This window comes from Staurois parvus, unplaced genomic scaffold (genome assembly GCF_062004578.1).
Source record: "Staurois parvus isolate SC_StPar_1 unplaced genomic scaffold, SC_StPar_1.0 ptg000544l, whole genome shotgun sequence".
NCBI classification, from domain to species: domain Eukaryota; kingdom Metazoa; phylum Chordata; class Amphibia; order Anura; family Ranidae; genus Staurois; species Staurois parvus.
In genome coordinates, this window is record NW_028318340.1 from 7331558 (window position 1) to 7347084 (window position 15527).

Below are 15527 nucleotides of genomic sequence, written 5' to 3' on the forward strand. Positions count from 1 at the left end.
CAGCTAACATGGGATGCAGAGAAGGGCCTGCCAACCAGAACAGATCTCTAGAAAGGGCTCCCAACCTTTAGTTGGTTGAGTTATTAAAGGCAGCAGCTTTACCACTAGTATGGTGGTTGCTTTGTTAAGGCAGGACACTGTTAAAATGTGGTCTGCCCCCACTGTGCAATCGACAAAGTCCCAAAATACAAAGCTAATAAGCACATGAGAGGAGCAAACTTTGTGAAGGACTTTCCAGTCACCGTAGAAAGACTTGGAACAGTGGGTGTATATCTACAGGAGCAAACTTTGTGAAGGACTTTCCAGTCACCGTAGAAAGACTTGGAACAGTGGGTGTATATCTACAGGCTGATCTAGCTTCAATTTTAGAAGACTGCAACTCTGCTGAAGTAAGTTTGTCCAAGAAGGATGAGTGACTGGACAGTCTCAGCAGCAAATGGCTCAGAGGCTGCTTTGGTCATGGGATGACAGATACAGAAACTGCGGGGTAAGACACTTGTGGCCTCTACAGTTAGAAAATTTAAATGACTGGGTGTTTTGGTTCACAAAGTCTTGCATGAATTTAGTAAAAACCTCAATCGAGAGGGCAGAAGAACCGGCCACACTGAATATAGGTACAGGGAAGAAACCCAATGTGATAGACTCTAGGAGCAGAAGGTACCATAATTCTAGGCTACAGACACCAGCTGCATCAGTAAGCGAGCTGCAAGCAACACCTGAGCTGTTAATAGAAAGTGAGCGGTGGGAGGGGGCATATGGTACAGCAGGATTATCCCCAACACCATCACAAAATCCTAACAGCTTGTAGTCAATAAGGTTTGGACAGCTGGAGGTGACTACAGTTACTGTAGGTGGACAGATAGGAAGGACCAAAGATGTTCTATGATGCTCTTTGTGATGCAGGAAGCAGCAGCGAGGAGATGGCAGAATGGCAGGAAAGGGCATAACCGCATGCTCAGAATTTCACCACCCAGCAGATGACATCAGCGCTTCGTCCAACAGAGTTAACCACTTTCTTATTGTGGAAGCAGATGGAAATCAGGAATTTTAAAGGTGCCAAGTGACCTACGTAAATTAGATAGCGTCCGATGCTCAGCCTACTTATTGAGTCTTTAGAGACAGAGCTAAGGCAATGCCGAAAGCTTTGGACCTTGAAATCACTATGCAGCTAACTTGTTATCAGAACACTGTCTGGAAAGCATCCTATGTGGAACCCAATTACCAAAAGGTCTCTCCCATGTTATTTCCACAAGCTCAGCGGGGTCTGGATACGGCACTCCAAAAGACGGGCTGTGGCAAAGATTGTTCCAGTGAAAATAGGTTTGTTTTTTGCATAGCAGAGCTTAAGAAAAGGTTTATAACTCCTCTTATGACAAGAAAAAACTGTGGCATGCTGGTATAATGAGGGGTTATCCTGGGCTGACCTAGTTTTTTGGGTTTTTTTGCCAGTGTCCAATCCTACAATAGGCGGCAGAAAAACTGATTGGATGAGAAAATAATCTAACGTTTTTACCAAAGTCAATACCTGATACCCTCACAAAGGAAAGGTACTGTACATCTCCATTTCCTTCATACCATACGGGCAAAACAACACAGAGTAAAACAAACAAAACTATGGGAGTTTCAGTTTTGCTTTTTTAGATTTTTTATGATGAGATGAAGAAAGTTTATTTAAACCCCTTGGCACCGGCGCAGAAGCCAGGAGGGGTTTTAGGGTCACGTGACCGCCGTGATTCGTTGTAACATGATACTTTCCGTGAGTACCGAATGTGTGTGCTGGGAGCGCGCAGGGCGCGCGTTCTCAGCCCTTTTTTCTTTTTCAATAGAACGCAAATGTGCAGCTGCTCGGCATCTAGGCCCGGACGCCAGGAGGCCGCACATTTGCATTCGGCCAGCGCCAAGAGGTTAAAAGTATAAAATTTTACATTTCTGCAAATTTACCTTGCACTTAAAAGCACAACAGTAAGTTGGGTTGTTATGCTATGTGACCAGGTTAGATTCTAACCTCCGCTAGTGCTTAGCAGATGTTTTCTTAACTGGTCAACAGAACTTGTCAAGGATGCAAGTTCTGTTTTTTGGAACACTGGCATGTTAAAGTAGAGTTCCAGGCAAAAAAAAAAAAAAAAAAATACAAAACCAGATCTCAACTATATGATCTATCCTATGTGCAGTTCGCAATCTCCATCTGAAATAACAGCAGTGGTAACATCCAATGCACAACTACTGGAAATTCTGCTTCTTTAGATCTTTATTGCCTTTACTATCCAAACCTGACTAGATATGGTAGGAGCAGCATTACATTATGTTTCTGACCCCTTCTGCCAGCCTGTATGCATTTACAGTGTTTGAATGATCCTAACAAGAAGAGACTGCGAGGCTACCAACAACTCAAGAGTTGCATGCCCCAGTGGTTAAATAATCCACACGGAATTTCATCGTGTTTCAATGGTATCATCTCCTCTTCATCAGATCAGGTTATACTTATACAATAAACGCTGTTCTGATCACCACGCACCTCTGAATTTCAAGTGGCTTTGCTGTGTTGTCTTGCACCATGGGAGGAATGGCTATTGGTAAAAACAAGCATGCCAGTGACCCATTAGAAATTAACTTGAATCCGCTACTTTAGAACAGTGTTAAACTGACAACATTGTGCAGAGCAAGACAGCCCAGAATGTTAACCCTTCCCACTGCAAGGCCTGCAAACCTTCAAAGGATTACAAAATTACAGAGGATTAAAAAATAACACAATTGAGCATATATGCCTGTATTTCAAATACATTTCAATTATTTTGTAAGGAATACTTAATTGCACTGAAAGATTTGCCTGAAGCGCCACTTTAATTCATTGTGCCTTATGCTGAAACATTAGTAGTTCTTTGTGAACGGACAGGCTGAAAAACATTCACTTTACACAAAGGAAGTCTCAATAACTTGCAGGTGATTGATGCACTCTGCATGTTCCTGCGCTCAGAATATCAACTTACAAGGAGGGATGGAGAAACGTCAGAAAAATTTACTGATAACGGTAAATTACTGGAAACTGGAAAGGGAGATAAAATAGGTAGCGTCTTTAATACATTATTTTCATAGCGCAAACACTTTAGAAATTAGAATAGTTTTAGATTTATCTTTCTTACAATCTGCAATGCCACAAGACAGCCAGCCACTAAGGCCTGGCAACAATACTGGAGAACGGCAGCATTCTGACAGTCATATTGTGATGTTCTATTGGTCACCAAGCTTCTTGGGAAGAAAAGGGAGAGCACGTGGGATTCGAACAGCCAAGGGATGCACCATGAAAGGCCAAGAGCTGCCCGGTTCAATAGAACACAGAAATAAAAAGGTCATAGAAACAACAAGAAGACTATGACAACACAAAAACATGACAGTGTGTAAAATGGGTTTGTTTTTCACAGTAAAATGTTAACAGAATTACAACACACAATGGCATATATTGCTTCACTTTGTCATCTTGGAAAATCTGATGAGCCACTGTAATGTCAGGTTTAAAGCTGCAAAACAAAGTTATACAAGCATCTTAACACATAAAAAAAATGAGCTATATACATATTCGGGTCTACATGTCTGGCGCACATTACAAACCACACAAATACCCACAGTTATTGATAAAGAGTTGTGGCTGCATTTTCAGGGGCGCGAAGTCAGTCTATTCTTGTTATCAGTGCATGACCCCCTTTTAGTACATATACAGCCTCAGTTCTGTCTCCATGTACAGCTTTCTTTCTTTTTTTCACTCTTCTTCAAGATCTGCCTGCTTCATCGCTTTTTAGTTGCTCGACGTCGTACCTAGGAAGAGAACAAAAGGGTATGTTCAACCTTAGAAAGATTACAGCTATTAGATTACATGTTTCAAAAGATCAACAGGAAGAAGGAATATCTGCTGGTTCTATCAACATCACTAAACACTGGATTTTTAGTATCCTTTTTTGTCACTAACCCCTTTTGAAGGGCTATTGGGATTTGGCTCACTGTATATGATGTGTGCATTTCATCACAAACTAAAAAGTTCATATGGGAATTGTTTAGGGTAGTCTCACCCATAACGCTGCACAACTTACATTTTGATTTTTTTTTTTTACATATGTCAATGTTCTAACATTTGGGATATACTCGCAATACCCTACACCACTTATAGCGCGGATCAAGGTGCTCTGGTAAATCCGGTGTCTCGCAGCAATATAAGGTTTCATGCTCCATTTTTTTTCTGCGCCTAGACACTGAAGCTCAATAAATGCTAATAGCCTAAAGTAGTGTGCATGAACACATAGGATAACACTAATTAGCTTCTAGGAGCAGAAAAAAAAAATGTTAATAGCTTCTAGGAGCTTAAAAAACACTAGTATGCATGAATCCTAAGGGTGCAGGCTGTCTTATGCTTAATCCAGAAAGCAGTGAAAAATGAGGGGATAAGAGACACCACATACCACTAGCTCAACAGGTTGAAAAGAAATGCGAATGGTTTCAGCCATGAGCTCCACCTGAGGAGGAATACACATGGCTGAGGCCATTCACATTTCTGTTCACCTGTTGAGCTAGTGGTGTGCGATGTTCCTCATCCCCTCCTCCTAAAATATGGGAGTTGCACTTTTCTTCATAACACATTACTTTAAAGTTTTTTGTGTTCTTAGTAGTCTCATTCATAGCACTGCAAATTTATGTTTGCAATTTGTAATAGGCGTTTTTGTGAATTAATCCTCATGTGTTTAGCTGCTTAGTATATAAATTAGGTGACTTTTTTCATGCGCAATGCCATTTTTTTGGTTATTTTTTCCAGATGAAGGATAGCTGAACAAGAGGTTATTTCAAGGGTGTAGCCTGATAGCTACAGGGGGCAACCTGAACACTCACACACTTGAGAGGTACACTGCCCAGGGACCCAGCTGGATATACAAAGTTGGGACATAATTTCATGTAGGAGAGTTACCAGAGGGCCTGGAAGACGTCTGCCTATGAGACCAAAAGTTTAAGCAAGAATCAGGTTCTGAGTGCCTACAAGCATTGACTGCAGTAAAAGATGAATGAGTAGGGTAGGGTTCCTTTGTCCCATTCACAGACCTCCTGCACTGATATAGGAGTGTTCCCAGGCCTGGTGAAATTGCTAATGACAGTGTGAAGAGTCAGGGGTTCCTTTGACATATCACTGGTGTCCAAAGCAGAGTCAGAACGCCCTATGCATTTGTATGGATATCAGTCCAATGAGAAACAGGAGTTTAAATGTTTACAACAAAACCATTACAAATGAAGCACAAGGCTACAGAAAGTTGTTACAATCACATCATTTTACACAAAGGCCAGCTCTAGTGATTAACGGGTCCCTGTTAAGAATGTCTATCCATTCTGACACAGATTAAGGTCACCATCACAATAGGTTGGAGAGACACTTGAATTGAATCAAACCGTAATCTAATGGAGTTTAGCTGACAGTGAATAAAATTCTAAAAGGGATGAACGCTTAACCCCTTCAGTGGGGTGTGTCTGTTAATGTGGATAACTATTGCATTTATGGAGGGAAGGGACCACCTGCCTTGTAACCCTCCCTCAAAAAGGAAGGGCTCTGACATTGTGTTCCCTAGAAGCTCAGGATCCTTCAGAGCATTTCCAGTCTATAGGAAGTCTAGAGGAATGACCCAAACAGCAGATGTAGTGGGAAGATCTCAGGAGCCGCAGGAACTCTAAAAGACCCTAGGCCTGGAACAGCAGACTAATCCTCCAGATGTAGCGTAGTATGGAAATCAGGATTGACAAGTCATCAGCAGGTGGGCTTAGATTCTGAATAAGAGATGGTGGCTGGACCCTCAAGCTTGGTCTTATTTAGGATCTCAGGAGGATCTGAGGAAGTCTTTTGCTGGAGATGGCTCTGGGACACACTTCGAGCCTCTGTGGAAAGATTGTTGCAGTAACAGGGCAGACAGGAAGTTCAGAGTGGACATAAAGATCCCTGAGGCAATGTGGGAGACCTTGGCCCCACCTGACAGAACTGTAGAAAACTGATGACTACATTACAACGATCGTGGTCTCAGGTTCTAGATTTCAGCCATTCGTTCGTTCAAAGGATACCAGATGAACGCTTCTAGAACCACAAAGGGAGTATAGCCTAAAGTTACCCACTGCAGCAGGACTTTCCTCTGCGCAAATTTTAAAAAGGTATTTTGACTTACCTGTAACATCCATCTGTTGGGAGTACAGGACAGAGGTGGAGTATTCATAGACTGTTATAGGCTTGTACCTTCAGGTGATTGGACACTGGCAAAGCTTTTTAGGACCTGGCCCAAGGGCGCCTCCCCTATAACCCTACCCCACTCAGTCCTCAGTTCTGTAGCAAGCAATGCAAAATAACTAAGGAATAGAAGGGAGTTTGGTCTTTGTCCTTCATTGTAATACCAAGATTTGAAATTTACAGGCTAGTCAAAATTCCTCTTTTCTTAACAGTACATGACAGGACAAAGGCTGAGTATTCATTGACCTTGGAATGTCCCCAAGCAATGAATGAGAAGGGTGGGCATCAAATAGGCAAACAGAGACTGTGACAACAGGCTCAACAACAAATGTTAACAAGTGCCGCTGCAAGAGCCTTTTGGCCGAAAGCTGAATCCGAAGAACATAAGACATCCACCAGGCAAAGCTTTGAAAAGGTATAAATAGAGAACCAGGTGGTGTGGCCTTACAAAGCTGGGAAACAAGAGGCTTTGTGCCGGAATGCCCAGGAAACACCGGGTGGCATGTATGAATAAACCTAGGAGTAGTTTCTCATTTACAGTGTTAACTCTAGTGAGCGGTTGTCTCATCTATTGAATGATGCTGGACTTGGAAGCACGATGTCCCTCGCGAGGTCCTATAGATAGGAAGACTAACTTCCTGTTTGTCCTAATAAAAGCTGTTGTTTTGAGGTAGATTCTGATGGCTCTGGCTATGTTCCAGGTAATGGAGCGCAATTTAATTTAGACACTTTGGAGTAGGGCACAAAGACAGAAGGACTACAATCTCACAGGTGGAAGATTGATACCACCTTTGGAAGAAAAAGATGGTCTTGGGTCAAGACTACCTTGTCTTTGTGTGTGGAATTGGCTCCTTACAAGAGAGCCGCAAGATCAAAGATAAGTTTGACAGACATAATGGAAACAAAAAGGCCTCTTTTCAGAAAAGGTAGTCTAAGGAGATACCTCTGACGGGTACAAAGGGTGGTTTCTGCAGGGCAGAGAGAACCGGGTTGAGGTCCCAAGAAAGCACGAGCTGCTGTAAAGGGGGCCTGGTCCAAAATACACCTTGAAGAAATGCTTTGACAAGGAAGAGCGAGGCCAGAGGCTTTTGAAAAGGGACGGACAAGGCCAAAATCTGTCCTTTAAGAGAGTGCTGAAGGCTACGCCCTGGACAATACCTTACTGTAGGAACGCCACAATGCAAGGCAGAGAGTAAACTCTAGGAAGAGTCATCTCCTAGTAGAGTAGGTTTGTGTACCAGGTTATTCTGGGCCAGTTTGGTGCAACGGAAATCACCGGCTTCTTTACTTGATCCATTCTGTGGAGCAGGTAAGGTAGAATTTGCACACTACAGGTAAGGCATAGATAAGCCTGAACTGAGACCATGGGATTATCAAGGTATCCAATGCCAGGGCAAGAGGATCCTTGGTTCTGGCCACAGAGGGTTTATTCTTGAAACTAGAGAGCAGGATATCCAAATCTGGGGTCCCCCATTATTGACATGTAAGGATGAAGAGGTCAGGGTGAGGGGCCCATTCCCTTTGGTCCAGGTGGTGATGACTGATGTAATCCATCTTCCAGTTTTCCACTCCTGGGTTGTGGACAGCAGAGAGAGCACTGGACAGTGTTTCCTTCCATGAGGTGATCTGGCTTGCTTTCTTCAAGGCAGCATATGCCTATTGGTGCCCCCTTGGTGGTTTTTGTAGGCTACATCCGTGGCATTGCCTAATTGTACCCTGATTGAGTGTCCTTGCAGAACAGAGGTACAGTTGCAAAGCTATCCTTGTTGATCTAAACTCAAGGATGTTTCTGGGGAACTTCAATTCCACCAATGACCATGTGAACTAAAACACTGAAGGACTGGAACTAGTGGTGCACTGAAATGAATATTCTGGTGCCGAAACCAATCCGAAAATTCCGAACGCACATGGCTTACAACCGTAATGTCTGTGTGTGTGTGGGGGCGGGGAGGCTCAAATTTATTTTTTTTAAACTTTAATGTGTATTTTTATTTATTTTTTTAACTTCTGATTTTATTGCTAACAAATAGGGAACCAAAATCCCCTATGTGATAGCATATGAGTGACAGGTCCTCTTTGTAGGGGGTGGTGGAGCATTGTGTGCAAGGAGGGTACAGGACAGGAGCAGTGTATACAGTGAGGTAGCAGTGTATACACTCAGGCTTCCTCACTGGCTGCCCCTATATATCACTGACGGTTTTTAAATGTAATTACAGGGTTTTTTTCCCCCCTTCGCTATAGCTCCAAGAACAAGCTTTTATTCTCGCCACTAAGGAAACCAAGGGGCGGGGGTCACTGGGTAACCTCGCCCCTTACTTTCCCTTAGCGGCGGGAAGAGTAACAGCTCATTCTTGGAGGTATAGTGAAGGAAAAAAAAAAAGAAACAAATGCCGGTTTTTAAATCTAATTCCCCTTTACTATAGCTCCAAGAATGAGCTGTCTCCCCTTTAAGGAGCGGTGTCACTGGGTAATGTCACTGGTGACCCCGCCCCTTTCTTTAGCAGCAGGGAGAATGACAGCTCCTTCACTGAGCTATAATGAAGGGGAAAAAAAGTCTGAAATTAGATTTAAAAACCAGCATGGTTTTTACTTTTCAATAATTTTTATTGAATAATTTTACAAAGATAGGGCAGCATTAAACAATTACCATCAATAAAGAGTGTGCCATCATAAACACAGATAGAAACACCACAACAACAAATTCTGCCAAAACAAATGGTAGAGAAGTCAAGACATAAATCGCAGCCAATACATAGTCAAGTACAGGTCGTCTTGCCAGAACAATATATATAATATAGAGCAATCTACAAGGAGTAGAAAGAGCAAAGAATAGAATAGAAAGGAAAATCAGGATGAGGGTCATTAAGGTATAGAGAGGTAGTGAATCCACGGTCCCCATGTGGTATTGAATTTCTTCGAATTATTGTGTAAGATACAGGTGAGTTTGTTGTTAACCATGATCCAGTTGAGTTTCTTTTTAACATAATTAAGTGGAATGACCGATTTTGCCAGTGTCTAGCTATAGTAATTATCGCAGCTAGAAATATATAGGAAATCAATTTATGGGATTTCTTGGGAATATTTTCTGGAAATTTGTGAAAGAACGCAGTCTCTGGGGATCTGCGAATCTTAATACCCGTCACGGAATTTACCAAACTAAACATTTGAATCCAAAATCGAAGTACGAGCGGACATTGCCATCAATTGAGAAACATAGATCCAACCTGGCCACAGCGTCGGAAACACAACGTAGAGGCAGTCAGATGCATCTTTGCAATCCAGGTAGGTACCAAATACCATCTCAGCAAAGTTTTATAATTAGCTTCAATTAGAGTGGTACTGATCGAAACTTTGGACAGTGCCAGGGCGATATCTTGCCAATCCGATAATTCATAATTGACCGCTAAATCTTTTTCCCACTGTTCCATATAAGGAAGTTTACAATTTGGATCAGTGAAGAGAGCATATATCGCAGAGACCCGGCCTCTGGGTAATCCCTATTCTTGCAGGAAAGTTCAAAAGGTGGTGAGCAAAGGCGACTTGTCCACTAAAGCGAGCTTCGAGCGGGTGAATTGAAATGATGGAGTTCACTCTACCAAACCGGGACAAGGAATAGTCAACCCAACGATGGAGATCGTCCCTAAGCATTTTAAAGAGAGGAGAATTAGTCTGATAATAAAGTGACTCAATGGAAGTGGTAAAATGTATACCTAAATAGGGTAACGATTTATTCGCCTACTGAAAATCATACGAAGTTCTAAGTTGCTGTTCATCCGATATGGGTATGGAAACATTAAGGGCAGTCGTTTTTTGGGGATTAAGGGAAAATCTGGAAAGAGCAGTGAATTGGCGTAATAACTATAGTAAGTTTGGAATAGTGATCGAAGGAGAAGTAATGTACATAAGAACATCATTGGCAAATAGGGCACATTTATGTTCCTGAGAGCCGCAACAAATGCCATGGATTTGGGGATGAGACTGAATTGCCATAGTCAAGGGTTCAATTGCTAGTGCAAAAAGCAGTGGGGAAAGCGGACAGCCCTGTCTAGTCCCTCTGCAAACAGGGAACACCAAGGATTTCTATCCTTTGATAGAAGCTTGGGCCGAGGAATTAGCATAAAGTGAACGTAACAGAGCAAGAAACGTCGGATCAAAGCCAAACGCCTGCAAGGTAGTAAATAAACATTCCTATGTCAAACTATCGAAGACCTTATGAAGGTTCAGAGAAAGGAGCAGGAGTGCCCTAGAGAAAGGAGCATCCCAACTGGAATGGCAGCCGATATCAGGGTAAACGATCTACGAATCTGATCCAGCGTTTGATGACCCAATATAAATACTGACTGATCTTTATGAATATATTGTGCCAGAAAAGAATTAAGACGTACAGTTAGGAGTTTCGTTAAAATTTTCAGGTCACAATTAATTAATAAAATAGTTAGTTAATAATTATGAACATCAGTGGAATCTTTATTGGGTTTAGGAATGACACTAATATATGCTTTACTCTCATCTAAAAGGGACTAAACCCTCCTCTCGCAATGAATTAAAGTACAGTGTCATATGAGGAAGTAAATGTTCACAAAAAGTTTTATAGTATTGATTGGGGAGACCGTCAAGACCAGGGGATTTATGTAATATTAATAATTTAATAATTATTAAGAGCTCCTCAGAAGTAATAGATTGTTCCATAAGCTCTATAAGAGCTCCAAGCAAGGGAAGGGATAGGCAACGACTCTAGAAAGGATCTAATAGAAGAGGGTGCTGTTGGCTGCGGTGGACCATATAGAGAAGCATAAAAATCATGAAACTCCCGAAGGACCTTCTGAGGATCCTGCATGATGGTTCCCCCCCATCTGCTGGAGTTTAGGTAACGCCAAGTGAGTAAATTTAGGGTTAAGTTTGTGTGCAAGAATAAAACCCGGCCTAATCCTCCACGTGAAATACTTATGATTCATCCAGCGCAATTGTTTTTCCGCTTTCGTAGTAAGGCAAAGGTTAAGTTCTAGCCGAGCGTGTTACACCTTAGATAACAGATCCGAAGTTGGGGTAATTTTATGTTGGGCAGCTAACAATTCATATTCTCTAGATTTGGTAGAGATCAACTTTTCGTGTGCTCGTTTAACTCTGGGAGGACAGCTGGAAAAAAAAACAAAACCTTAAAACGGAAGCTTTATGGGCTGCCCAATTAATAGAGGGATTCGTATCATCTTCTTTGTTAATTGCAAAATAGGATTTAAGATGTTCTCCCACTTCCAAACAAGCTTCATCACTCAGCAGGGACTCGTTTAGTCGCCAGTGTGATTTAACCATTTTAACCGTCAAATTGGAAAGCGTTAAAAGTACTAGGTTGTGGTCCAACCAAGGTGTCGATATAATTTTAGCTGAATGTAACTTGGTGATCATGTTCGAGGGGAGGAAAACATGGTCTATACAAGAATAGTGATTATGAACCCTTGAAAAGTGGGAGTAGTCTCTAGAAGTGGGATTGGCCTCCCTCCATGCATCAATGAGGTCATAGCGATATAAAAGCCACGCAAAGTCATGGCTTTAGACGGCGATTTAAGTTTAGTGACATGGGATTTAACGAGTAAATGGTCTAAAGTTAGGTTTGAGTCCCTTGCCAAGATCACCTCTCCCTCTAGCTCAGTAAACGGAGACTGGAAAAGGAAAACGGAAAACGACCACCTGGTTCGTATTGGGGGCATAATATAGAAGAAAAGACACCATATTACTCCCTAAATGACCCTTCACCAGGAGGTATCGTCCCTCTCTATCCCATAAAACTTTAGTTTCAGTAAATGATAGTTATTTAGAAAAGCAGAGCGCCACCCCTCTCTTTTTTTCAGAGGCATTAGCAAAATAAGTCGGAAAATCCCTATGAATATATCTGGGAGTAAAGGAAGGGGAAAAGTGCGTTTCCTGAAAGGCCACTATATCGGCACCCAGAGATTTATAATGGGAACATATTCTGAGTAGTTTAGAAAGGGAGCCCAACCCTTGGACGTTATGAGAGAGCAATCGGATCATAGCAGAGTCTTGTTTTTGAGTAGACATGGGAAGCAAGTGGCAAGGCCACCATCAGACAAACCCACCCATCCATCTATAGTATCAGGTAGCCCAGGGATGAGCAAAATTTCCAATAAGACCCTCAGAAAGGAAAAGCAGAAAAAAAGTAGAAAAAGGAGAAAAAAGTAGGAAAAGGAGAAAAAAGTAGGAAAAGGAAAAAAGAGAAAGGAAATGAACCAAGGACGTCAAGGCCGAAAAAAGGCCTACATCCGACAAAAGATTGATTAACAATATGAATGCAAGATAACAAAATACCAATATCTCAAGACACTAGGTCAAGGACTGAAAGAGTCTCCACAAAGTCAAACAATAGGGAGAGTCCTTTAAATAGGGTGAGTGACACTTTTGCACCTCCAGGCGCCCCGGGGTCCACATGTTGCATCTATAAAATTTTTAAAGCCACCAGAGTATGTTTCCAAACCACATCAAACAAACATAACCCAGATGCCAATGCCCCACAGCGGGGCCACAGAGAGACCTCCGGTAGAATTTAGCTAACAGTAATAAACCAAAACTTCAAGGCACCTGGTGTGATGTTGCTGCAGCGGATTTCTTCCTGGAGGCTGGAGAACACAGAGGTGACAGTGGGGGGAGGTCCATTACCTTTAGGCAGGTTCCAAGAGGAGGGACTAAGATGAAACCCAAATTCAGCAGAAGTTTACCCCCTCGAAAATGTGGAAAAGCAGTAAGATTTGCCATTGTAGAGAAATGGCAAATGAAACGGATAGTTTCAGCAATAGTGAATATCCCTTTGGATCAATGGCGAGAGTAGCGGTTTAAAGGCCCTTCGCTTTTGGATGGTAGCTTGAGAGATGTCCACGAAAACTTGAATCCGGTATCCATCTACCTCTAAATCTGGATGTTCCCTAGCATAACGCTAGCACTGACTCCTTGATCCTGAAAAAAGGGGCTTCACTATTATGTCCCGAGGAGGGCCATCCGGTCGCAAAGGGATCAAGGCCCTGTGAATTCGATCAATTTCCAGATGAATATCAATTGTCGGAACTGCTGCATGGATGAGGGAGCGGGCAATAGATTCAATATCTTTCACCGTTTCAGGGAGTCCTCTAATTCTAAAATTGCACCGCCTGGCACGATTTTCAAGATCATCTATTTTATCATAAGCCTCATCTAAATGAACCTGTAAGTCAGCAACCACGTTAGAATTTTGAGTCACTCTGTGGACTGTATCATCAACTTTAGATTCAATCTTCTCGAGGCGATCACCCAATTCCCGAAAATCCTGTTTCAGGTCTGAGGCCAATTTAGTAGTAGATTTATCCAATTCCCGCTGCAGTAAATCAGCAAAACATGCAATAAGTATGGAATCTCCGGAATAGTGTGGAGGTACAGGGGGAAAAGCAGGAGAGGCCTCTGGACCATCTTGTGCGGAATCCTTGCTGCCTGATTGACTAATGAAAATATCCGCCATCTACCTGTCTAGTAGGGAGGAAGTTTGGGAATTACAGCTCGGAGAGAGACTTACAGCCTGTGAGGGAGACCTGGGAGGACTAGAAAAGGAGCCTGGAGGTGCAGAAGTGTCACTCACATGAACCATGGCTGCAGAGGAGCTGTCACCTTGGCATCCAGGAGAAGGAGGAGAAGGAGCAGTCCCCTGTGAGCGTCGCTGCACTCCTATAGCCGCAGGAGAGGCCCTGGAGCCGGGCACCATCTTGCCTCCCCTGCCCGCTCCTTTAAATGAGTTGTAGGGACCGCCTGCGGACTTTCCGGCCGGTCGGGTGGGCATGGAAAGAGCCCCCACTATCTCCGCCAGGGGCTCGGATGTGTACCACAGTGATTGGAGAGCTGGGGCCATTGAATTATGCCCCTGAAGTGCCGGGATTGTGTGGAACGGTCAGACGAACATCCCCACAAGCCACCCGCGCATGTGCACTCCCGGCATGGTTTTTAAATGCAATTACCGGCTTTTTTTTTTTCTTCACTATAGCTCCAAGAATGAGCTGTCATTCTCCCCGCTGCTAAGAGAAACAAAAAGAGGGGGTCAAAAGGTCTGTTTTTGCTGAAGCAGCTATTACAGCTGCTGTATTGTGCAGATCTGACATTAATGTTGACAGTTGGGAATTGCTGGAAAGTACACTCCCTGTGTACTTTGCCATGACGTCAGTCCAGTACACATGCATCAATGTGACCCGAAAGACCAGGAGAAAATGGCAGATACGCTTACAGCGCAGGACTGGATAGGTTTGCTAACCAGGTAAGACTGCCATATTGTGACAATATGCTGTCCATAATAACACATTATGCTAAAAGCTCCTGGAGCTCAACAGAAATGTTTTTGTGGATGTTTCATTCAGCTTTAAAGTTCAAGCATAACCAAAACTTATCATCAGAATAGGTGTTTTGATTGAAATATTTCCCCTTTATTCCTGTTCTGGCAACAGTTAGATTTCCCATCATATTCTGGTTTGAGGACAATGGTTACCAAGACAAACAGAGAGGGCAAATCTCCTGGACAGGGACACAGCAATAAAACCTGCCAGGTCTTCTATCCCTTGCCCACATTAGGCAAAACAAAAAAAGCCATAAAAACATCTCAAAAAGGAAATGCAGGGAGTATTTTTTTCTTCTTGCAGAAGGGTCACCATGGTATTGCTGTTTTTTACCCTGATTTGGAGATTATCCTATCCCCCTCAATTCCCAGCAACAATGTTTACAGGTGACGTTGTGTGCTTTGGATCATGAGCTGTTCCAAGCCTTCTCCACACTTTTTTCTTCCCGTCATTCTGGTACAAATTCATCTTCATTTCATCTGTCCAAAGAATGCTTTTCCAGAACTGGTCTTGCTTTTTTAGATGTTTTTTGGCAAAGTCTAATCTGGCTTTTCTATTCTTCAGGTTTATGAATGGTTTGCACCTTGTGGTGAACCCTCTGTATTTGCTCTCGTGAAGTCTTCTCTTGATTGTAGACTGACAATGATACGCCCACCTCCTGGTGAGTGTCCTTCACTTGGCTGGATGTTGTGAAAGGTTTTTCTTTACCATAGAGTGGATCCTGTGATCATCCACCACTGTTGTCTTCCGTGGACGTCCATGCCTTTTTATGTTCCTGAGCTCACCAGTGCGTTCTTTCCTCAGAATGTACCAAACTGTTGATTTGGCCACTCCTAATGTTGCTGCTATCTCTCGTTTTTGAAGCCTTACAATGGCCTGTTTCACTTGCATGGACAGCTCCTTTGGACGCATGATGTAGGTTCACAGCA

General features: G+C 42.8%; 1 protein-coding gene across 1 annotated transcript in view; it reads right to left on the reverse strand.

Moving 5' to 3' along the window:
* Window positions 1–3056: 3056 nt before the first annotated feature.
* PDS5B (PDS5 cohesin associated factor B) overlaps window positions 3057–15527 on the reverse strand; it is a 153645-nt gene continuing 141174 nt past the window's right edge. The window contains exon 34 of the mRNA XM_089690872.1: window positions 3057–3810. Within this exon, the coding sequence (XP_089546998.1) occupies window positions 3781–3810 (30 nt within the window). The 3' untranslated portion in view covers window positions 3057–3780. The remainder of the gene's footprint in view (window positions 3811–15527) is intronic.